Source organism: Porites lutea, chromosome 3 (assembly GCF_958299795.1).
Source record: "Porites lutea chromosome 3, jaPorLute2.1, whole genome shotgun sequence".
Lineage (NCBI taxonomy): Eukaryota > Metazoa > Cnidaria > Anthozoa > Scleractinia > Poritidae > Porites > Porites lutea.
Genome location: NC_133203.1, coordinates 3,519,898 through 3,543,415, shown reverse-complemented (window position 1 = coordinate 3,543,415; position 23,518 = coordinate 3,519,898). Strand labels below are relative to the sequence as shown.

General features: G+C 38.4%; 2 protein-coding genes and 1 long non-coding RNA gene across 3 annotated transcripts; 2 read left to right on the top strand and 1 right to left on the bottom strand.

Annotated features, from left to right (window-relative positions):
- Positions 1–6,621: 6,621 nt before the first annotated feature.
- Positions 6,622–7,488, bottom strand: LOC140929274 (uncharacterized). Its single transcript, XM_073379076.1, has one exon. The coding sequence runs from the start codon at positions 7,409–7,411 to the stop codon at positions 6,677–6,679; it is 735 nt and encodes a 244-aa protein (XP_073235177.1). The 5' UTR covers positions 7,412–7,488; the 3' UTR covers positions 6,622–6,676.
- Positions 7,489–9,112: 1,624 nt separating this feature from the next.
- LOC140930205 (charged multivesicular body protein 5-like) lies at positions 9,113–17,012 on the top strand. The gene is made up of 8 exons (XM_073379869.1): positions 9,113–9,287; positions 9,380–9,484; positions 10,738–10,784; positions 12,503–12,596; positions 14,013–14,084; positions 14,743–14,854; positions 15,885–16,003; positions 16,227–17,012. Exons 1-8 carry the CDS (start codon positions 9,219–9,221, stop codon positions 16,275–16,277), a joined length of 669 nt encoding a protein of 222 aa, XP_073235970.1. The 5' UTR covers positions 9,113–9,218; the 3' UTR covers positions 16,278–17,012.
- Positions 17,013–18,841: 1,829 nt separating this feature from the next.
- On the top strand, positions 18,842–23,096 carry LOC140929273 (uncharacterized). The gene is made up of 3 exons (XR_012164711.1): positions 18,842–18,982; positions 21,477–21,596; positions 22,718–23,096. It is a non-coding gene; the product is annotated as an uncharacterized lncRNA (long non-coding RNA).
- The last annotated feature ends 422 nt before the right edge of the window (positions 23,097–23,518 follow it).

Sequence of the window (23,518 nt, the reverse complement as noted above, 5' to 3'; positions counted from 1 at the left end):
CGAAGTTTTTCTTGGCTCTTTCGGTTGCTGGGGTTTTTTAAGAAAATTAACATAACAAAAAATAAGATTGTTTGAATAATGTATATATTAATGTACATAGTCTATCGATTTTTTAGATTAATTCTCTTCTCAACAATGGGGTTAGATTCCTAAACGAAAGAGAAAAATACGACTGGCAACAATTTAATCCTTTAATTTGGAGATGAGATCTTGAGCCACATAACACTGATTTGACTGATGCAGTGTGTGTTACCAAAAACTGTGCGACCACTTTGTGGAGATTTATTCACCCAACAAAAACTTTATTTGTCAACTTTATTTCCTCAGCTTGTTTATCGGTCCACCTGCCTTATGACGTGCAGTTGATCGAGAAGCTTTCTTATAGTGCGGGATTCGGGAAATGTTAACGGGATACGGGGTTTAACTCAGTGCTAACCGGGAAGCGGGATTCGCCAAAATTTAGGGACAGAAGCGAGATAGGGAAAGAAAAGGATATTCTGGAGGCGTTGATAGAAGTTCCGGATGCGGGATTCTCGTAAAAAAGGTGCAGAAATTCGGGCCTACGACCCCCCTTTCCTAATCTGAAATGTCATACGTCTCCACCAACTAACCCTGGGGGCGCGGGGGAGAGAGAGACGTCGTCTCTCTCCCCTGCGCCCCCCACGGGTTAGGGGTTGGCCAGCGCATGACATTTTAGACTACGGGGGCGATCCATTCAACCAAAATTTCCGGAAATTTCGGTCCAAAACTCAATGGATCGGTTCGGTCCAACCGGAAAAGTTTCGAAAAAACAGGTCCACCTTTTGAGGTGGTCCTCTTTTCCCGGTCGGACCGGTCTGAATTTTGGTTGAATGGATCGCGCCCTACCTCTTTCCAGACCCTATTCTTAAAGTTCGGTAGACACAGTCAACCCGACCAGTCTACAACTCCGTAAAAATCGAGCTCAACTTTTTATCGTTGGCAAGAAGAATCTCGCGATAAAACAACAGCAAAATTCTCAAGCAGTCTTCATAACAACTTATTAGCTTGGAGGTAAGCGTCAAATTTAATACGTCGAACCCCCATGTGCGACTTCTTCTCGTAAGAGACCACTTCTGAAAGACGTGAACTAAAAATAGGCGCCTTGTTGTCGCTGTTACTCTAGACTACGAGTAGTCCCCCATTTTTCCTCAGGGATAGTAGAGCGAGCGAAGCGAGAGCGCGCGTGAAAATCACCCCACGCAAGAAAAGGCGACACGCGGCGGGGAGAGAGAATTTTTCTCTCTCCCCGCTGCGTGTCGCCTTTTCTCGCGTGGGGTGATTTTCACGCGCGGTCGCGTTTCGTTCGCTCTACTATCCCTGAGGAAAAATGGGGGACTACTTGTAGTCTACTGTTACTCACGGTAGTTCAAGCCTCCTCGCAGATCGCTAACTGTTCAATCTAAATTAGCATCACATAGCCATGATAGCAGGATATGAGCAGTACTCCTTAGTTGCTTTGACGGTATGAAAAATGCAGGAAAGTTCACCTGTCAAAAAATCCCACGCGATCGTCTCTTCCCTTCTCGCGGGGGGCCTGGGGCTTCCCTTCAAGCCACCGGCTCGCGCCTCGTTTGCTTCTGTTGGAAAGATAACTGCAACTTTCCAAAGCTGATCATGAGCTATGATCAGCTATTTCGGAGCTTTTTATTACATGTACACAAGTGCACATAGAGACTGTATATTATTCTTAAGACAAATTTTGTCCCTTTAAACGGAAACCTCAGTTAATTAATATTAGTATTAAAGTGCTACTACGATCAAAATTTAATGTCAAGTTTGTCACAAAAACGCTTTCTTTTCAGCTTATCAGAAGTGGCTGTACCTGTTTCGGTCATCGAAATGAACTTTAGCGCCCTCTAAGTGAAAATATTGAGCTTGAAAATGCAGGTTTTTCGCGTCCGCCATTACAAATTTATGTTCTACTGACAAAGCTATTGTTCTCTGATTGTGACGTCATTTTCTGAACACGCCAAGAAAACAAACCTGAATCGTGAGAAAACTGTGAGCGATTCTCAAAGTTTTCGCTCGTCTTCGCCCGATTCTGTAATTGTGAAGGAGGAAATCGTAGATTACGATGACTCTGTAGAACCAGCACCGACTGAATATGAGAAAGTCAAATACTAAGGGCAGCTAGCCTCAGAGAAGGAAAAAAAACACACTTCACCAAGTCGTATTTTATGCAGTTTGTGCCGACGGAGATTCGCAGGTTAGACTACTCCGGGTAGGTGTATTTGTATACGTACTAGCTATAATAATAATACACAGGCAAGACGATCGAGAGTCCGCACCAATTTCACCTGCCTTCTAGCCACTCTCGAGTGCTCATTTATCCAAGTGTAGATAAAGTTTTGCTTTATAGCTCTTCAGGCACAGCGAATCAGAGTGGGTACAGTTTTCAGTTCAGCTAAGTTTCAGTTCTAAAGCAGCCAGCTCGTTCATATGCATGTGTTTTTTTTTTTTACCATCTTAAACGGACTGCTGTCCTTTATTATTGAAAATGTAATTGTTACTTTAGTGTTACGTATCTGAGCTGAGGATTTTAAAATTAGATCTAATGTTAAGTTCTCTTTGTCAGAAAAGTTAATTTACTCATTTTCAATATAAATAGATAAATAAGGGGATCGCTCGCTCTTGATTTGGTATATAAATTTAATAATTTTCAGTGCTGACATTAAAGACTGTCACATTCTTTGTAGCTCATGTTTTTTTGAAAAGGCTGTGTCTGCCTATGCCTTCCCTATCGATTGACTGCAGATCATTATTGCAACTTATAAATTGCAACGCTAATAAAAATGCAGAGATTTCACCTCATCCAACTATTGTCAATGATATCCCCTTGTATTCCCATAACTTTTATAGATAACTTTATGAAATTGTTGTATGTGACGTTTTTTTTTAATTTATTTATTATTCAAACCCAGGTGTGCATTTTCTGGATGCTCTCTTTACTGGGACCAGCTTTGAACCTTTGGCTAGACAAGAAAATATATACTGGAAAGGTTAATACAGACATGTTATGATGTCTATATTATCTGGGTGTCCGTATTATCCGGGTGTCCATATTAAGTTAGCTCTCTGGAAAAAAGTCACAGACACGTGACTTATTTGATATATAGCATAAAGGAACAAGGAGGAAGAAGGGTAGGAACAATGACTGTAGCAAAAAGCCAAGGACGTGAAACTTGTTGAGTAGTAGGCTGAAAATTTATCAAAGGACTACAAACAGGGGAAGAAAGAAAGATGTATCAAAATCAAATGTGTCATGCTATTTGGCTGCAGATGTTTTGGTAATAAAATCTTATTAACCCGTGAACTTGGTACAATGTCTACAATTGGCACATCATTGTGACAAGAAAAATAGAAAGTGCCTGGATAACCAGTGTCTGTGAAGCTGGATTAAGAATATATAGGAATTTTTGACTTGAAACACAGAAAAGTGGTTGTTGTCCACATTAACTACTGTGCTAACTACTGTGCGTACTAAGCCGGTTAATTTTAAAGAAAAAATGTATGCTTTTCCTCAGGACAAACAAAACTGCCTGTTATATATGGGTGTCCAATTAAGTGGGTGTCTGTAGATCATAGAGTACTGGGTTATCACTGCATTAATAAATTATTATTTGCAACTAACTTTATGTATTGAAAAACTAAATGGTTCGATCAGTACATCACTAGGTTGCACGATTCTGCTGATAACACAGTGTGCCATAAATTCACTGCCTCTAGGAAGAAGTGTTACACAGTGGAAATTATGTTCATCATGGAGGTCCATCCTTGATTGTGCTCTGTGGGTTTTTCTTGCTGGTTTTTTCCATTGTAAAATATTATTAGAAACTAGCATTTTTAAGAGTTAAAACCCCTAAGAGGGCCTGGGAAGCAGTTTTTATTGTGCCGGGGCCGGTGACCACCTACATTGAGGTGGGGGGGGGGGGGGGGGGAGCAAATTTGGCTGTTCTCTCTTTGTGGCTGATTAGAACTGTCAGATTACTGAACCTTTCTTGAGTCATTGTTGAGCAGAGTCATGTTCATAAATTTCAAGCCGCTGGAAAGTACCTTTCTCCTGCTGAGCGTGATTGCACATGCTGAATCCACCACTAGAGGTTTGCAGATCATGATATTACACTGTAGGTTCCTGTAATGCCTTCATTTTGTCTAGTATGTCATTGAAATGTGCCAGAGACCACATCATCAGCTGATATAATTCGTTTTAAGAAACCGTAGTTCATGGAGTAGTCTTCAGATTTAACCAAGAACCTTTATCAAAAAAGACTATTCTGCATTGTTGCAAATGCTACATAGCTTTGCTGGATTGAAAATGCAGAAATCTAGGACGATTGACTTTTTGAGGCTTGCTGATGGGATCAAAACGGACCAATAATAAATTTAGATGCTGGAAGATTCTTATTCCAACAAAGATACTATTCAGATAAAAATGTATATTACAATGGAACCTCTATAACAAAGTCCTTGGTCTAACAAACCATTTTTTTTTTACTCCAGTAATAGTAAAATATAAGGCAATATGAAAAAGAACCTCGATAAAAGTTAACAAACCTTGTTATAATAAACACATTTTGCTAGTCCCTTGGCCCTTCGTTATATCAAGATTCCACTGTACTTAATTTTATTTATTTATTTTTCAAAAAGTGGGGAAGCCCCTTTGCCCTGCGTGGGCCCTGCCCTAGCTTGGCTCAGGCTATATATAATACCCCCAAAATAGACTATGCTAAATCAGGCAACAAAGAACAATAAAGTTGCAGCCTTTAAACAGTATTACAGCCCTTGACTTGTTTATTGTAATCACTGATATGACTAAAAAATAATGGATTTGTATATTGCACACGGTACGCAAGACCTAAACTTGTCCTCCAGGTTCTTAGCTGGGGCCTCACATTTATCTTGTGATCAACAAGTGTGCATATTATTGTTACAGTAGGGTGGACAGTATCTTTGTATGTGGTAAGGGGCCATGAAGCTTCCTCATTTATAGGAATAACATTAGTCTATCCCATATTAAAAGATACACCAAGGTTTTTTGAAGTAGCAAGGCTGTGCTCTAAGAAAAATTGAAAGGAGCCCAGTGCTCCGGACCAGTGAAATCCTGGGTGTCCAGCACATGATTTATATGAAAAAATTTCCTAGTTGCCCCGGAACAATAGTTAAGCACCATGGGCCAACTGGGTGCTGGTAGAGCACAACCTTGAGTAGTGAAACATAAAGCAGCAGTGATGAGCAAGGGCCATGAAACTATCTCATACATGTACATAACCCTCAGTTGCAGCAAATATTTCAGTGACCAAGCCTTGGTGATTATTCATTTTTAACTTGCAATCTGTCAGTCACATCACTTCAGTGATTCAGTGCATGAGTGCCCCTGTGTTGGAGTTTACATCGCAAATTATGATATACTATAATTATAATTATTATAAGTATTCAATGCGAGATTGCAAAACTTTTCGTTATTCACTCAAAAGAATAACAATACACAACATTCAAGACAGGATCACAATTTTATTTTAAAGACCACATCAGTAAATGGTAAGAATTCTTGCTGTATTTTACAAAATGGCAAAAACAGTTTTTGCAATAAACTTGTGTGGGCTCTCTTGCTTTAGCTTGTGGTTTGAACTGACAATGTGTCTGTGCAGTTTAAATCAGGCTCTGAGTTTTTGGAAGATTAAAATTGAAAAAAGCATACCTTTTGTTTAGTGAGGGTTATGGCGACCAGAATGTTGGAAATACTAAGGAATTTACTGTATATTAAAATATCATACCATTCAGATTGCACCATGATCCTGATAGATTTTAATATTAATTTTTATAATAAAAATTTACAAATAGAGCTTTAAAGCTTTTTATAAAAGCTCACAGGAATGTTAATAGTGGTAACAGAAAAAATAGTACAAAAGTTTTTACAAAACTAGAGGGCTCTCTGTGATATGTTGCCTTAGGGCAAATCTTTTTGAAAGTTTCCTAAAAGTTTCGTAGTCGTCGCGTTCCAGTCGAAGAAAGGTCTAAGAAAAAATTTATCTTCGATGACTTCGCCAGTAGTAAAAGCAAAAATCACCACCGGCGATATAAATAAACTTAGCGTTGGGGACATTCACTGCCAGTTTTGCGAACTGTAAGCTTACCTCCATGCGCTCCCTCTTTATGCGAAGATTTCTTTCCGGATTCAAGATCTGTCGATTGATCTTTCTTCCATATGCTAACAAACGATCCAAGTTTAATTTTCCGCCACTGGTTTCCGTTGAAAGCCCCGTTGTTGCTGCACACATACGGAGCCTAATGTAGTAAGATCGAAAGAGTCTTCCTAAACAAGAACGCATCGAAGTGGGAGGAAAGGGAATATTCTTGAGCAGGGTTCTTGGAAGAAAATTGTCATGCTGTGTGTACTGCGTTAAGTAAATGACGTCACAAAGCAATTGCCTTGTGTTCTTCGTAACCGGGCCACAGGAACATAGCGTTTTAATGGCGGACGAAAATTAATGGTTTTTGAGCGCCAAAAAATACCACTTTCCTTAATCGTATGAAGCTATAATTTGCACACCATGTACTTCAAGTACTAAACTGCCAATCTAGCGAAAAAAAATGGTAGTCAAAGATTTGATCGTAGTAGACAAATTTTGACCCTTGATACGGTAACGTTAGTTAATTAATAAAAGTAGCAAATGAAAAATGACGCAACAACTGCTACAAAAACGGTGGTGATGACAAGAACAGCTCTCCAGAGTTCCCATTTCACTTGTCTGCCAAATCTTGTCATCTCCAAGGACACTAATTTTTGAACAACTTCTGCATTAATGTTTTCATGTGGAAAGGCAACCTCTGGCACCTCACACCCCAAGAAATCACACAATGGCTTCCATCCCTGTTTTACATTATATACCAATAGCTTGTCAGGGGTAACAACAGACTTCACATGGTCTTGGTGCAAACGATAGCACTTTCTGAGAACACAGATGGACCTCTTATTATGAGTGCCGACTAACGCATCAATAAGAGAATCTCCGACGAAATACATCTTTTTCATTGTTGGCGACAGCATCGACATTATACGTGATTTCGCAGCCGTGACCGCTTCAAGTTGCCTCACCATACTCTTCACCCACGAATCTTCGTCTCGTTCGCTCAGGATCACTTTACAATCGGGAAAAGCTTGCAGTATTTCTTCCCAAAAAAAGTTTCCAGGAATATCATTGAGCGCGTCAGCATCCTGATAGACTCGTTTCGCATCTAGTGGAACGCCATTTTGTAGAACATCGACCCAGTGATCCATAAAGTCAAAGATTTGTTCTTCCGCGTCAAAGACAGTGAAGCCAAGGTGACGCAAAGCTTTAGTAATGGATTTAGTCCCAGTTTTTCCCATTCCTGCACAAATGATCTTCATGATATATAACCGTTTTTACGACTCTTCTCTTTCCGTTTCTTTCACATTTATCGCTCTGTAGCATTCTCGTCTCGCATCATTTGTGGTCCATAACACCCGGGGAGGGGTGGGGGGCTACTCCCTTTTATGGCCTGTGGAGGCTCCGTCTGAATGGGATACCACTTGAGGGCTTCAGGTATATCCAAGGGTAGGGAATTTCCGAGTTAAAGTATATGAAAGGGTAGGAAAATCTATAAAATGAGTATTGTTTCGAAAAGACACGCCTTATGGCTATTCTTGATTTATTAAACGTCACGCGTTAATGACAAGGTGACTCTCTGTTTCAGCGTTTTATCCTTATTATATTAAGTAGGTATTCCGGGGGGATCATTTTTCAATGAGAGCTACTTGAAAGAGGCATCTTTCCTGTCAAAAATGTTTTATAAAAGGGTAAGGGGTTGGACTTCGTGGCGGAACTTCCCCGTAAAAAAGTTTGTTGAGTAATCCCCGGGCCATAACTTCCCTCTTTACGGCTAGGGATAATAACAAAATTGCTTCATTGCAGGTTCAATACTTTTTAGGCACTGGACCGGTTATTAGTGATGATTGCCGCAATATTCCCACTGTTTGTGAGTAAATTGTCTAAAGTTGGCGGGCGGAAAGAATGAGTCATTCGCATATTTTTTAAAACTCCAGACTGGATGGCTGTACTTAGCCTAGTAAAAGTCAACCAGCCAGTCGCAGGAACTCCTCGGCAGGGTAACCCTAAAATACCGACCCCGGGCCCGCCCACTTGATGCACCCGGTCCACGGACCTTTCTAAGGATCCCCTCAAAAAATACATGCAAAATGAACAACATCAACTAAACTAAACTAGAACAACCTTACCAATAAAGGATTAAATTAACTGCAAAAACCGTGGACGAAGATCCTGCTAGTTGTAAACGTTGGATCTCTAGAAAAGAGATCAAATCAGCCAAAATATAAAGAAGTAAGAACGAGAAGTCCAAAGACTGCTACAAAGCTGATTCAGAAGAGCGTGTATTGTTTTTTCATAACAATATTTCGGCTAGCCATACCAGCCTTCTCCAGGTGAAGAAGGCTGAAGAAGGCCGGTATGGCCAGCCCAAATATTGTTATGAAAAAACAATACACGTTCTTCTTTTTGTAACTTCATACTTCTTTTGTAACTTCTTAATTGTAACTTCTTACAATAAATAAATATATAAAACAGTATTTCCACGAACGAACCGTACACTGGATAGCAACCGTGTCCTTACCAATATAATTTACCTTCAAAGCGACGACTTGAGAGACACAATATAGCAAGCTACCTTTATTGTTAGAATACATTTTACATGATAGATCCATTTTTTTCTGGAGAAGTTTGAAAGACGACAATGTGAACATGAATTGTACGATTATTTAGATGTTGACAAGATCTCTGCTCTATGCGCCCAGTCCTTTTTTACTAGAAATTTACGTGCAATGCCTGAGGAAACGATCAAAGTTTGCCATTTTCTTGCGTTATTATTGCAATAGTTTTGCATTGATGATACGTGTGACAGTGTTACCGTCTCTGTGACTACGCATGGTGACTTGTATTGTAAGCCGAATCATGAAGCCGATTATGCAAAATTGTCAAGTCAGCTGTCTCGTCACGACCAAAATCAAGCACTTGACGTCATTTGCGTTGGAAATCTATATTTGGAAGATCACGTGATCGAATGAAGAGCCTAGCAAATTTTGTGAGGCTAGAACGAAAACAGTTCCTGAAGTAGAAGCTTTTCCCTTCAAGAAAGTAAAAAAATCATTCAGTTGCTCCAAAATGAACAGATTATTTGGGCGAGGAAAGCCAAAGGAACCGCCACCGAATCTCACGGATGCCATTTCTAACGTAAGTCGTGGTACATCGTGGAACACAACAGACCAGAGTAAGTGACTGCAGATTCCCTTGCATCTTTCAGTAAACTTTTTTCTGTTACTTAGGTGGACAGTCGAGGGGAGTCTATAGAGAAAAAGATTAGTAAACTTGATGCAGAGCTCATGAAATACAAGGATCAGATGAAAAAAATGAGAGATGGACCCTCAAAGGTTTGTATCAGGATACAAGGCATTTCTTGAGCTTTTAAAAATAGTGCTGAAAAATTATGTCTTTTTGGCCACTATAAATTCTGAAATCCATGTAATATCTCTTGTTATCTTGTATTAAAATACAGTCGTATCAAGCTGGTGCTTTTAGCAGTAGAATTATTGTACCATTCAGAAGAAGTCTTTTTTTGGTTCAAGATGGTCGACACTTAAGCCACCAGGCTCCAGTTATTCAAAAGGTGTATAGCGCTGTCCATAAGGACAAATTACTATCCAGTGGATAATGCAATTGGTTTTTGTACTACTTATCCGCTGGATAGCAATTTGTCCAGTGGATAGCGCTATCCAACTTTTCAACAGCCAGGGCCAGGAATACAATAATTTCAAGCCAAGTAAAGTTTTCTCAACACAAACAAGGTCATATTTTTTTTTTAACCCTGAGATAACTTTGGTTTATGTTCCAAGGCAGTTAACATGGGCTAATTGCCAGTTGTACAGCGTAGCATACAGCGCATGCTAAGCCAACTAGACTTCAAGTGAAAGCAAGGCTGGCAGTGACTTTGCTTTGATAGAAACCTCAGCGCTATTTATAGATTAAATTTCCCTTATTTTTTTCTAAGGAAGAATGCAAAGCCCCAACAAACTGTAATCAGAACATGAAAAAACAAATTTATATAGATACATGCAGATGGATAACCAGAGGGGCTTATAGCTGGAATAAAGTTTCTGTAAACACAATAGTAATTGTAAGCCTCCTTCCTGTTTATAAGCAGATCTTATTATTAGATTTGCTTATAAACAGGAAGGAGACATATAAGCTGCTGTCTGCAGAATGGTAAATGATGTAGAGTGTAATAGTAGTTGATCCTATGTATGGTTGCCTGCAGACATCAATTTTGTCACACATTTTCCATCAAATCATCAGTTTTTCAGGCGAAATTGTCACATATTAAGAATTGTTTGGCATGGTAATGCTACCAGTAAGCTCATCACAACCACAACAATGACTGAAACTAGAAAATAACTCTGAGCGTGCAACACACTTTTTGGCAGATTTATTTGCAGTCATTATCAAACTTAATTGAGATGGCAATGTGATGTTTGCTCTACTTTCTAAGATCATCTCTTCATCAATGGCAATTATGGGAATTGTGATTGAATGATGTTGGAAATACCTTGTATACAGAGTCTCGTACTTAATGTCTGTCTGTTTATTAATTTTTTTATCACTCCAATGTGTTTTTCCTTTCTTTTAGAATATGATCAAGCAAAGAGCAATGAGAGTTTTGAAACAGAAAAAGCAGTAAGTTACTTAATGCTAAATATTCTAATAGAAAATATTTCTTTTATAAAAACCAATGGTACATGGAGGAAGCCGCCAGCAATCGAGTTGATTACACAAATTAAAGTTACAGCAAAAGCAACAAAATAAGTGATGTATGCAAAAAATAGTTACAGAGCACTAAGAAAGGCTTGGTGTAAGTCAGCGTGCGAAGAATGTACTGTCCGATAGCTTGAGACTAGTGGATTTTGCTATCAGGCTATTGAATTCGGTTTTTAACTAGCCCAACAAGCAAGTGAAGTTTTTTCAGGAATTCAAATTACATAAAAACTGTGGAATCAATCCTGTTCATCAAAATGCTTTTGGGGCTAGTTAAAATGAATTTTGGGCTAGTTCATGCTAGCTACAGCTTGCCAGAATGGCAAGCTTTAAAACTGACTTTCTTTGCACCCTTTGCACCCGTCAGATCAATAAGAGCAATGCAATATTACAAAGTAGAAATGCAGGTTAGAGGTCCATTTAAATACATGTGCATGTATATAAACCTTACATGTAAGAAAATGAAAAAAAGCAGCCTTAAGTAAACCGATTTTGCCAGAGGGTGTGAAATTCAAAAGGAGTGGGTTATGAAGGGTTTAATGCTCCCAATAACAAACTAAACTTAAAACAAAATCAACAACTAAAAGCATTTCACTCTGACCTAAATCCCAGTGTTGCTACCAGCAAAAGCATGTGTACAACCAACTGTACACAGACAGAAGATAAAGTGGACATACTGTTGTAATCAGGGGTTTCAATAAAGTTTTATGTAGGCAGCTCGTTTGAGTGGAGTAACTAGTCTTTGTCTGACTCCACAAGGTGGAAAAAAATAACGTTTTAATACTTTCACTGACTGCCAACCGTGTACATGTATACGTTGTATTGAAAGCACTGATAATCACCTGTACATGTGTGCTACAGTGTATGTTTATCCATGATGTTTATACTTGTAATTCCATTTCAAAGGTACAGTTGTACAGCTGTAGGTGTAAGAGGAAACGTTTTTGAGACATTAAACTGAAGACATTATGAGTTTGATGGCTATGAAAGAAAAATGCAGCCAGATTACAGCCACAACTCTTTGTATAATGTGGTTACAAACTCGAGAAAGACGTGCAGAGCCAAGTGTGTACATGTACATGTATCATAGAGGTGTCTGTGTTATAAAGGTTGGGTCCATATGGGGTTTGTTATCTTTAGCACTATGATAACTGTCCAGTTAGAGGGTTGTCATAATAAAAATAGGGAACTAAAGCAATGATGATGACAAAAGCAATGTCGCTAAAAAATGAATTTGCATCGTTTCAAACTTTATCGTGTCTGTTTGGACCCGCTCAATTTGTCAAATGTTTTTATTGATTTTTCCTGGAGTTCAATTTTTAAGGACTTTATCCAGGTTCAAAAAGAGAAAGGGAAACAACTAAATTCTAAGTCTTGTATGAAATATCACATAAGAGGGTTTCACATTGTGGTTGTGCAATGGACGTCCAAAAAATAATACTAAAAAGTGTAAAGCACATGCAGGGTTGTTGTTTTGCTCATAAAACCAATTGTGTCTTGACTTTGGCATTGTTGTTGTTGTGGTTGCTTAAGCAATATTATTATTATGAACGCATCCATAATGAGAGGCTTGACTGTTGTTTGTCTGTAACCCATGAAAGTTAGTATGTAAGCTTTTGTTAACCTTCAATACCTTTCAGGTATGAAAATCAACTGGAAAATCTCCGACAGCAATCCTTTAACATGGAGCAGGCAAATTTTGCAACGCAAACATTGAAAGATACGAAAACTACAGTGAGTATATTATTGTTTTTATACAGATACATGTACAGTGTAATGTTAAAGAACTAGTGTTCAAGATCCACTGTACCCTGGTAAAAATATGTCCTGCTCAGGATCCTAAGTAAGGTTTTGAATGGATCTTTACAGAATCCTAACTTAAGATCCTGCAAAATCCTGTCCAAGATCCTGTTTAAGATCCTATAGCATCCTACATGTAGTTCGGATCCTGCAATATCAAAACCACAGGATCCTAACCTGAGTCTTACAAGATCCGATGGGATCCTTTCTCGGACTAACTAGTATAGGATCTTATTTAATATTAATAGAATCCTACTCAACTTGATTAGCTGTAGGGTCCATTTTAAGACATACTATTATGATCCTCTTAAGATCCTTTAAGATCCTATCAGGATCCTATATTATATGCTATTTGAGTGTTCATGTAGGTATAGCTGTACCTGTTAAGGTCCTGTTAAATCCTATTAGGATCCTACATGTTCATGTATAAGGTACAGCTGCACATGTATACTACGTAAAATCCTGCAACATACATGTATGGTACCTTGGGAAAGTACTCCAGAAGAGGTTTCATTTGGATGGTCACACAACAGGATTTCATCCACAGACTCAAAAGTTAGAACTACATACTAAATAAGTAGTACCATGTGAAAGTACTGCTGAAGAGGTTTCATTTGAATGGTAACATCATAGGATTTCATCCACAGACTCAAAAGTTGCAACTACATACTAAATAAATAGCAGTATGTGAAAGTACTGCTGAAGAGGTTTTGTTTGAATGGTCACACTATAAGATTTCATCCACAGACTCAAAAGTTAGAACTACATACTAAATAAATAGTACCGTGTGAAAAACAGTGTGACAATACTGCTGAAGAGGTTTCATCTGAATGGTAACACCATAGGATTTCATCCACAGACTCAAAAGTTAAAACTACATACTAAATAAATAGTACCATGTGAAAGTACTGCTAAAGAGGTTTTGTTTGAATGGTCACACTATAGGATTTCATCCACAGACTCAAAAGTTAAAAACACATACATGTAACAAGGCTTCATCATTCTCTCTGGGATTGAAAGGGTTAAAGATTAGGTTTCTTGCATGAACTAAAACAAGCAGTCTCAAGTGGCAAGAAAGGCTTATCTTGACTACTGGTGTAGCCTATGGGCGCAATCCATTCTACCAAAGTTTCCGGAAATTTCGGTCCAAAACTCAATGGATCAGTTCGGTCCAACCGGAAAAGTTTCGAAACAACAGGTCCACCTTTTGAGGTGGACCACTTTTCCCGGTCAGACTGGTCAGAATTTTGGTTGAATGGATTGTGCCCTATAAGAACACTCACAAAGTCAGCTTAATGTTGTTTACTAGTTAATTGTGGCTGGGCATGACTGTATCTACTTATTTTTTAGGTTGATGCTATGAAGTTAGGACTAAAAGACATGAAAAAGGAATATAAGAAAGTCAATCTTGATGAAATTGAGGTATGGCCCTTTTGTTTTCAGTCTTCGTATTGTTTGCTCATATCTACATTGTACATTGTATTTTTAGTCTGCCTTTGTTACATTATACACTTACATGTAATGTCAGGTATCAGGGGGAAACAAAAATAACTGTTTTACCAAGGGACCTGACATTAAGTGTTTTGTTATACTCTTAAAAGGCTTTCACTTCAATGGCCACAAAGAATATAGAGTGATTTAAAACAATGCCAGTTCTTCAGAACACAAATCTTATTCTCAAAACTGCAAATAAATGATTTAACAAAGTAAGTGTACTCCTTGTGTTATCCACATCTTTTTCCTTCACTAGGTGCTATATTTCTTCTTGGATGGCTTCAAAAATCATTGCTTTTTAGCTTGAGGCTCCATGTTTGTGTTTATGTGTTTATTTACAAAAGTGAAAACTAGCTTGGTGCTTTTTTTCCTGCCTCCTGTCATGCCACTTTTCACCATGCACTGATCACAACATGCTGTGGTATCCCAGGCAGGTTACAATAAATTATTTTTGCTGAATTGTATCACAATCAGGATACATTTGAATTTAGTCAAGGCCATTTGACTAATAGTCAACTGACGACAGTCCCAGTTTAGTTGAGTGAAAGTGTAGAAATGTAATAATACTTGTTATTCTTGCCTAAAGGACCTTCAAGATGACATGGCAGATATGCTTGAGATTGCTAACGAAGTTCAAGAGACTTTAGGCCGGACTTATGGCATGCCAGATGATCTAGATGAGGCTGATCTTGAAGCAGGTACTGTACATGAAATGAAAGCCCATTCACTGCCCAGGTTAACCTAAACTGGGGGGGGGGGGGGTACTCCCTACAATGGCCTATACAAAGAGGCTCTGCCCAAAAGGGTTACCCTTTTCAGGCTTCAGGCATATAATAGTTATAGAGGATATTACATGGCCGAGCAGAGATACAAAATTCCTCCTTGAGCGCGAATGAGTGAAATATTTTTCAACATGAGAGGAGAAATTTTGTATCTCCAAGTGGCCATGTAGTGTTCTATTTATTATATAAACACCAATGAATGCCAAACCATTTCACCTGAATGGTTTTTGCTGCAAAAGGCATGATTTATTATGTAGCCTGCCATAGCCATTATGATCTTTTCACATGTGAAAATAACGTTATTTTCACGTGTGAAGATATGTTTTTGAGCAAAAGCTCACCTGGTATTTCATTGGTGTTTATGTAGATACTTTAAAATAGATTACATTATGTAAAAGTATTAGTGGAGAGCTTTCATTGCAGGGGAGTTGTTGAAACAAGACCCACCTGGTCAGAAAGAGCACACCAAGCTTTACAAAATCCTCAAGTTTGGTGTTTATCAAGCGAATAATAAACAAGACACAGCTATTCAAAATCTCTAAAATTTACAAAGAAATATACAGCTACAGTCCAGACAACTTTTAAGCTTTTGAATGGTTGTATCTCGTTCAATATCAATTTGGCTCATTTATCATCAAACTTGGGTATTTTTGTAAATTGCTCCATATAAGGTAATCCAAGACAGTCTTAGATCCTGAATTCCATGCTGAAGATTCCAGATCCCAGGTACTGGATTCCGGATTTTTTGTCAGTGGAACTTGGAGTCTGGATTCTACTCAAAAAATTAGAAGGATTCTTGATTCCTTGAGCTGAATTTCCGATTCCAAATCCCTGGTTTCCGGATTACCTTTCATGGGTGATGTATGACTTTGTGTGCTCTTTCTGACTATGAGGTTCTTTTGTTTGACCAGGTCTTAAAAAACTGTTTAAACTCATTTCTCCTCAGAATTGGAAGCCCTTGGTGATGATCTAGCCCTTGATGAAGACACTTCATACTTAGATGAAGTTCCGGCGCCATCAGATACAATACCAGGGGAGCAAGACTCATCAGGGACTAAAACACAGGTACACAGCTGCTCACTCCAATTCCCAGACCAGACCCTGGGAAAAAGGTTGGAATAGGCCATTTTCAAGTTCCAAAAACTCTCACGGCCAAAGTGTTGTGAAAATAAGTTCTTTTTGCATGAAACAATAGCTTGGGAAAACTCGGAAATGGACTATTATGCTAAACCTTGGCTCTTCTCCTTGTCCCTAACAGCCTTTCTCATGTTTTGCTTCATTCTTTCAGGATGGGGTGCAAGTCGATGAATTTGGTCTTCCAGTGCTAGCAAGAAATTAATTAATGAACACTGTATTTTAAGATTTCATAACCCTTTGCCTTTGAAACTTTTCTGTAAATCTATAACAGTATGATGTTATATATTTGTAATTTCCTTTTGTACGTCAGAGTATTCAGGGATCAGTGAAAGCAAGCAAAATTAGCTGCTCATTGACGTCTGTTGATAACCAAGTTCAATTTTGCTCCCATAGCCTTCATTACCCTTGTTAAGCGGAACAGTTTGACCAGCCTCTGTTAATGAGATGGCACACTAGGCTTAATGCGAGGTTTACATAAGGCCAAAGGTTTTGTTTTGTGATCGTAATCAAGTCTGGCATGTTGATTTTGAGGACAGTGATGCCAGAAAAACGATTTCAGTGCCTTCTGATAAAGCCGTTTCTCTGCTAAAGCTCCCCAGATCTTTTAAAATAGCATTTTAAACCGTAAGAGCAGCAAGTTTCATGCACCATTATTTAGTTGAAGTTTATAGAGTTCATGCGGTTTCGTAAACTGCTGAAAACATAACCAGAAATGTTTTAGGGAAAAGGTTGTTTCGTTTTAAACTTGAACTAGTGTCCATGCGGCTTTGATCGCTGTAGTTTATAACACTTGTTTTCGTCTGGAAAATTTAGGCGCTAAGTGACTTTTTTAACTGCAGGGCCGGGTTGCTCAAAGCTAGGTTAAGATAACCCAGGGTTAGTGCGGAATTTGTTGTTCCTATTATTTTGTTGCCAATAAAAAAACACTTTTTAATAACCTGGTACAAATGCAGTAGTGACAACGACGACAACACCAGCAAAACAAGCTTTCATGTGTGACTATAGCAAAGTATTATAGTATTGCAGATGTCACTAGTATCTTATTCTTTATTCGTTAATTAATTAAAACATAAAAAAAAAGGTCGGGCAGTAGCAGCCTTTTCCTCGTTGTTCAAACGTTGGATAGCACTATTCCCAAAGGCCCCAATTCTTCAAAAGATGATTAACGCTATCCACCGGATACATCACTATCCACTGCATAAAGCAATTGGTCACTGATTGTTGTCCCTAAGATTTATCCATTGGATAGCACTATCCAGTGGACAGTGATTTATCCAGTGAAAGGGAATCTAAAGTTTGAACAACCAGGGCCTGAAAGTCAGATCATTACTGGAATGGTCTCCCTGTCTTTCTTTACGTCTTAAAGAGACTGTGTCACGAGGTACCCATTTTGTATGCCTTCTTTTGATAAAAGTTACCCCTTTCATATTTCTTGGTTATAACTTTGCATCCCTTCAAATTTTAAACTGCCCTAAATACATTGTCTTTTTCCACTTTTTGCATCTGTTAGCCCTTTTGGGCCTTTTAACAGACCAAAATAACAGTTTTCCCTACCTCCCCACCCTTTCATACACTTCAACTAGTAAAATCCCCACCCTTTCATACACCTGAAGCTTGGAAAATGTACCCCATTTGGGCGGAGCCTTCCCGTATAGGCCATTATGGGGAGTACCTCCCCAACCTCCAGGGTGAACTGTGGTTGATCAAAATAAGGAAAATTTTCAAAATTTTCTAAGGTGACAGCTAAACGTGAGGTCATGGAAAACTTGAAAGGGTTATGGAAAAAAGTCATCAAAAGTCAAGGAATTTGAAGAGCTCAAACGAGAACGTTAATCGTTTACCAAGTCTAAGGAACATCATTAGTTACACCGCAGTTCGTTGAATAGAGGCTCCATTGTACTTTTTTATTGTTAGAAAAGAGAAACCAGTTAGGGTGAATAGTCAACAACATATTCTAGTCCATTAAGTATATAGATTTAGCCAAGGTTAAAGTCGAAGTTCCCGTACGTAAATCTACTTGGAGTTGCGCCTGTAATCAGTTGAAAACTTTATATAATAACTTGTCAGCGAAAAACTCGAGCGCGACCTCCGCTTTTATCTACCCTGGCCGGATGCTGCGCTAGGAAGGGAGAGAAAGAGTGAACCACTGCAGCGCTCGTATGGTAATTATCCAGCGTTCGTTTGTTTCCCCGGGTTTTTTTCAATCTGAAAGTCTTTCTGTACGCTCCTCCCTACTAAGGAGCGTTGCGTGACGACACTAAAAACGGTTGTGTAGCAGACTAATAACTCTTTCATAAACTTCATCTCATTTATTATGCAGTATATTTTCTTGCTTTTATATCTTCTCTCTACCGAGTTTGATTAGAATCCAAAACAGCCCGTATTTTGTAGGTCGAGTAGGTCAAGTCACACGCGAGCGGTCAAGGGAAAGTCCTGGATCGAGAGTGAAAAAGGCGTGAGAGTGAGAGTGAGAGTCGAGCGCTTCGCGCCCTGATAAACCAATTTGAGATGAAAACCGACTGTTTTTTCAGTCTACTCTTTGAGGGTCAGTTTACTATCTTTTTGTATCGAAAAGCTTCAATGCGCTCGGTTTTTTGGGCGAACATTTGGGGGGTTCCGAGAGCATCATTCCCTTGCGTGGACGACTTGCGCAGTCGTAATCGGTCAGCAGTAGTTAGAATCGACGCGGGCTCAATAATGGTAATGACGAAGCAAGTCCATTGTTTACGTTCTTACAAATTGTTACATCATTTCGAGGTCAGTGACTCGTGATAAGTAGGACGAACAGAGATTGTACTACTGTATTTGTACTCTGTTCTTTATCGTTCTGCTCGGGTTTAATTTCCAGGCTTAGCAATATGTGCTTTCAAGTGACCTGTGATAATTGTCGGAAGAAGACTTGGAAAGGTAAGCAGCTTTTTTACTTTAAAATTATACGTCAAACCGTCGAGAAATATGGGAAGGTGGGGATCATTTGGAACTTGCTGTAGCGTTCCTTGGCGAATGGGCTGCATGTAGGTAGTGCAATATCGAAAACCAAACTGAAAATCAGTGTTTTTGTTACCCCTGCGTCCTGCGACCGTGACACATAAAAATCCCCAAAGACGCAAAATAATTCATGGCATTGTGTCCCGTAAAACGCAAAGATCGATCGATCGAATCATCTCATGAACGTGTGTAATTGTAGAAATATCCCATTCGAGTTATTTCTGTGGCAGTTATTATGACTGTTGTTTAACAATGCATATTTCTTTTAGCCTTTTTTGTCCTTTAAAATAGTGGGACTATATTTTAATTTCAGTGTACTGTATTATAGAGTTTTGGAGTCTGTCTTCAGATTAACTGTCTGGTTACACAAAGTCCCAAGCATTTTAAATTGCGGACTTGTTTTTTTTTGTTTTTTGTTTTTTTTTAACTGGGACTCATTATTCTGGACTGGGACTCATGATTTTCACAAGATAAGTTCCAGGACTCTCAATAACTATTTGTAACAAAATCAGTGGAAAATACGCAAAGTAGTAAAGTCCCTTGTCTAATTAAGGAAACAACGTGTCAGACAAGGCTTGAATCCCAGACCTCCAGATCCAGAGTTTGAGGTGTTCACTGTTCAGCCACACATGCCTCCACAGAAATTTATTTATGCTCTGTTCAAGTGCTTAAAATAACCCATAAATCCACTGAGCATAGCCCTAAGAAAGGGAATAGGAGATGAAACATTAAAAAGACTGAAGAAATCTTTTGACCTCAGTGGTATTTGATCCCACCACCTCCAGATCAGACCTTCTATTGCTCTGCTTATGAAGCCTGATGAGAGCAAGTCCTCTGTAATAAGGTGGTAGATCGCAAGGAATAAAGAATGTAAAGGGTACCTTATTGGTTCTTAATTTGACTGATCCATAATTTCACATTTACAACAACAACAACAACATCTTTATTTCTTACATTAAATATACAAATATCACACCACCTGCAAATAGCAAGGCTAATCGAGGCAGGTGGTGTGTAGACGGCTTAAGATTTATTACGAATAGTTGAAGTGAAAAAGTACCATATTTATAATAAAAAGGTCAGTCACGAGAGAAATTGAGATAAGAAAATCGAGGCAGCTATTTAGATAAGCGGGGGCTAATATTTTTTAAAATCGGAGATTATCGTGTTCAGGTCAGCATATCTATCCTGAACTTCAAATATTTTCAACAGAATTGTATGAACTTTTTCCTTAAAGAGAGATTTTGAAGAATTTCGTAAATTTTCAGGTATACTATTCCAAATTTTGGCTCCCATAATAGAAAACGAATCATTTTTCTGATTTTAGTCTAGAGTGACTAATGTAATAATTTCCAGAAGAGGAGGAGCGAGTGCTGTAAGAGTGGATTTGTTGAGTAGGAATAAAGAGATGTGAAATATTATGAGGGGCAGTGTTATTGTAAACATCAAACATTAACATCGAAGAAAGTTTAAAATAGAGCATTGTAATAGGCATAATATTAGAGTGAAGAAAGTAAGGGACGGCATGAGAGCGGAAAGGTGCGAAGTTAATTAGGTGCACAGCTCTCTTTTGTAATGTAAGGAGTTTCTCCAAATGAGTTTTTGCAGCCTGGCCCCAGGCAACGAGGCCATAAGAAAGATAAGGGAAGATTAAAGAATTGTAAATCCCGAAGTGTCTTAGGAGGAACAAAATGTCTTAATTTAGATAATATCCCGATGTTTCTACTAATTTTTAGCGCAACATAGTTAATATGATGTTTCCACAAAAGATGGTTGTCAATCATGACCCCTAGATATTTGACATACTCTTTACGTTCAAGGTTAAAATATTTATTTACACTTTTTATTTACACTTTTTATTTACATTTTTTGCAATATTGTAAAACAATTGTGAAATGAAAGACCCAGGAATTAAAATCCTCACAAAATATTATTATACACTCAAAGTTTAATATTATACACCCATATAATAGAAAAGTCAATTCACAGAAAAAATGATTAAGATGTTACAAATGTCATAACAACCACACATGCAGAATGTGTATCAACAAAATATTATACGCAAATAATTATTAACTGGTCTCACTGTCGGTAAGGTCCATATTTTAGATCATCTTGTGCTGTGAAATATATTAATTTGCAAAGAATTTCTAAAAAAATTAAAACCTTCAAAGCATTTTTTTTTTTGCAAAGGAAGCTAAGAATGCTAGAATTACAAAATTTAATTTTTTTTTTCATATTTCCCTATTAAAATTGTGAAAATAAAACCACTGAAATACTTTCTAACTGAAATTGCGAAAAGGTACATAAATTATTATTATTATTATTATTATAAACATGTCGCACTTAAATTTTTGATTCTCTTTTCCATCATTTGTTTCACGGTGCCATAATCTTTCCATTTGCTGTTTAGGTTGTGGACGACATGCAGAACAGGTGATGAAAGATGTGCCTGTTGAACAAAGGTGCCAATGTCCTCGCGATGCTCCTGGCAAATGAATCAAATCATCCTGAAATCAGTGTATCATTTCAGGTTAGGCACATGTATGAGAAAGTGTCTTAAAAGGAAAGTTAACAACTTACTGTAATATTATACCATCATAACATTGAATAAGAATATGATAATTTAAGATTAGGGAGGGTTTATAAAAGCCAAACGGCACCTTTTTTGTACAAAAATAGGCTTAGCTTCACAGGGATTGGTGTGCAGTGTTAAGTCACTGACACTTATACAGATGTCTGTTCAAACCACTTAATATTTTCTGATCTGTACATGAATTTAAACATACAGTGCATGTGTTGTATGGTTGTAACAAGTATCAAATTCTTGGTCATTCCAGATTACCACCATTAAAATTAATTTAATTCAAGATTTTATTTAATTCTAAACTATTAGCCTATTCTAGGCTGCCCTAGCAAGCCATAGGATTACATGGTGACAGTCTATTCTATTACCATGTCATTTCATTTACTATCGTGTTGTACTAAAAGAGAGTGTCACCATGATGTAATAATTATTCTTTTCCTCATCAAAGTGCAGATTGACCCAACCGATTGATCATCCACAAAAATCTCTTAATTGCAAAAATCTCTCCATATAAATTCCACTTATAGAAATGTATTTTTCACTTCCTTATAAGTGAAAGGAATACAAACTTTTCAGTCCTTTCAATGTGGAGGGCTTTTCTATCCAGCATGTCCATCTTAAGAGTTACCCAAGTCACCCTAGTCACCCAATTCCTAGCCACTGTAGTCACCCAGCCACCCAAGTCACCCTCTTCAACTTAGTCACCCTACTCACCCTAGTCACCCAAGTAACCCAAGTCACCCAAGTTCTAGTCACCCAATTCACCGAAGTCACCCCAGTCACCCAAATCACCCTAGTCACCCAAGTCACCCTACTGACCCTAATCACCCAAGTCACCATAGTGACCCTAGTCACCGAAGCAATACAAGTCACCCAAATCAACTTAGTCACCCTAGTCAACCAAGTCTCTCTAGTCACCCTAGTCACCCTAGTCACCGTAATCACCCAAGTCACCCTAGTAAACCAAGTCACCCTAGTCAACCTAGTTGCCCAAGTCACACTATTCACCCTAATCACCCAGGTCACCATAGTCACCCTAGTCAACCTTATCATTTTTGTTTTTACAGGCTCCAGCCCTTGTTGGTTGTTATAGGTATTCAGTCAATTATGTTAATGCATGTTTGGAACTCTACTATGTATGCTGTACATCTCTCAAAGTGACTGTAATCTTTGGTTTCTGTGCTCAGATTGCAAAGGTGTTTATGATTTTGTGGGTGCACATAGTGCACATATTATTGTACACATAGTGTAGTCTATAGTAAGTGTTTATATAATTTGTTAAATTTGATGGTGATTGCTTAGCTAATTACCGTTTTTTTGTTGAAAATTTGAGCTCCACTTTGTGCATTTGTATGCAGTGTATTTATATGACGTGTTTTACTGCTTGTTGTTATCCGTGTTTTAAAGAAGTTTCAAGCGAATGTAATATACAATGATTTACTGAAAGTTGGCATTACTGTTTTTGACAAAAAGACATGTAATTAGTACCCTGGCTCTAGAGGTTCATTTTAGAATGATCTAAAAATGCAAAATCAATGAACCTTGTGTCAAGTACAAAAAAGAAAGTCAGTCAACAAGCACCCAAGGTTTTCGATTTAGGATGAGTGGGGTGGGCTTGTTTCCCTGATGGATTGCTGCTTTGGTGTTGTGAGGGTGCTTGAATGTCTGAGTGACCCCTAGAGCTACAGACTGGATACCAAGGGGCGTCCTGGTAGGGCCACCCTAGACGGACAGGTCAACGCTTTTAAAAATGCAATATACTGGTCCTCCAGGATGGGGTGGGGGAGGGGGGGGGGGGGGGTTACAGGGCCAACAACCCTATCCTATAAAAAGTCGAACGTTACAGAAACTGAACAGCCTTATTCGCC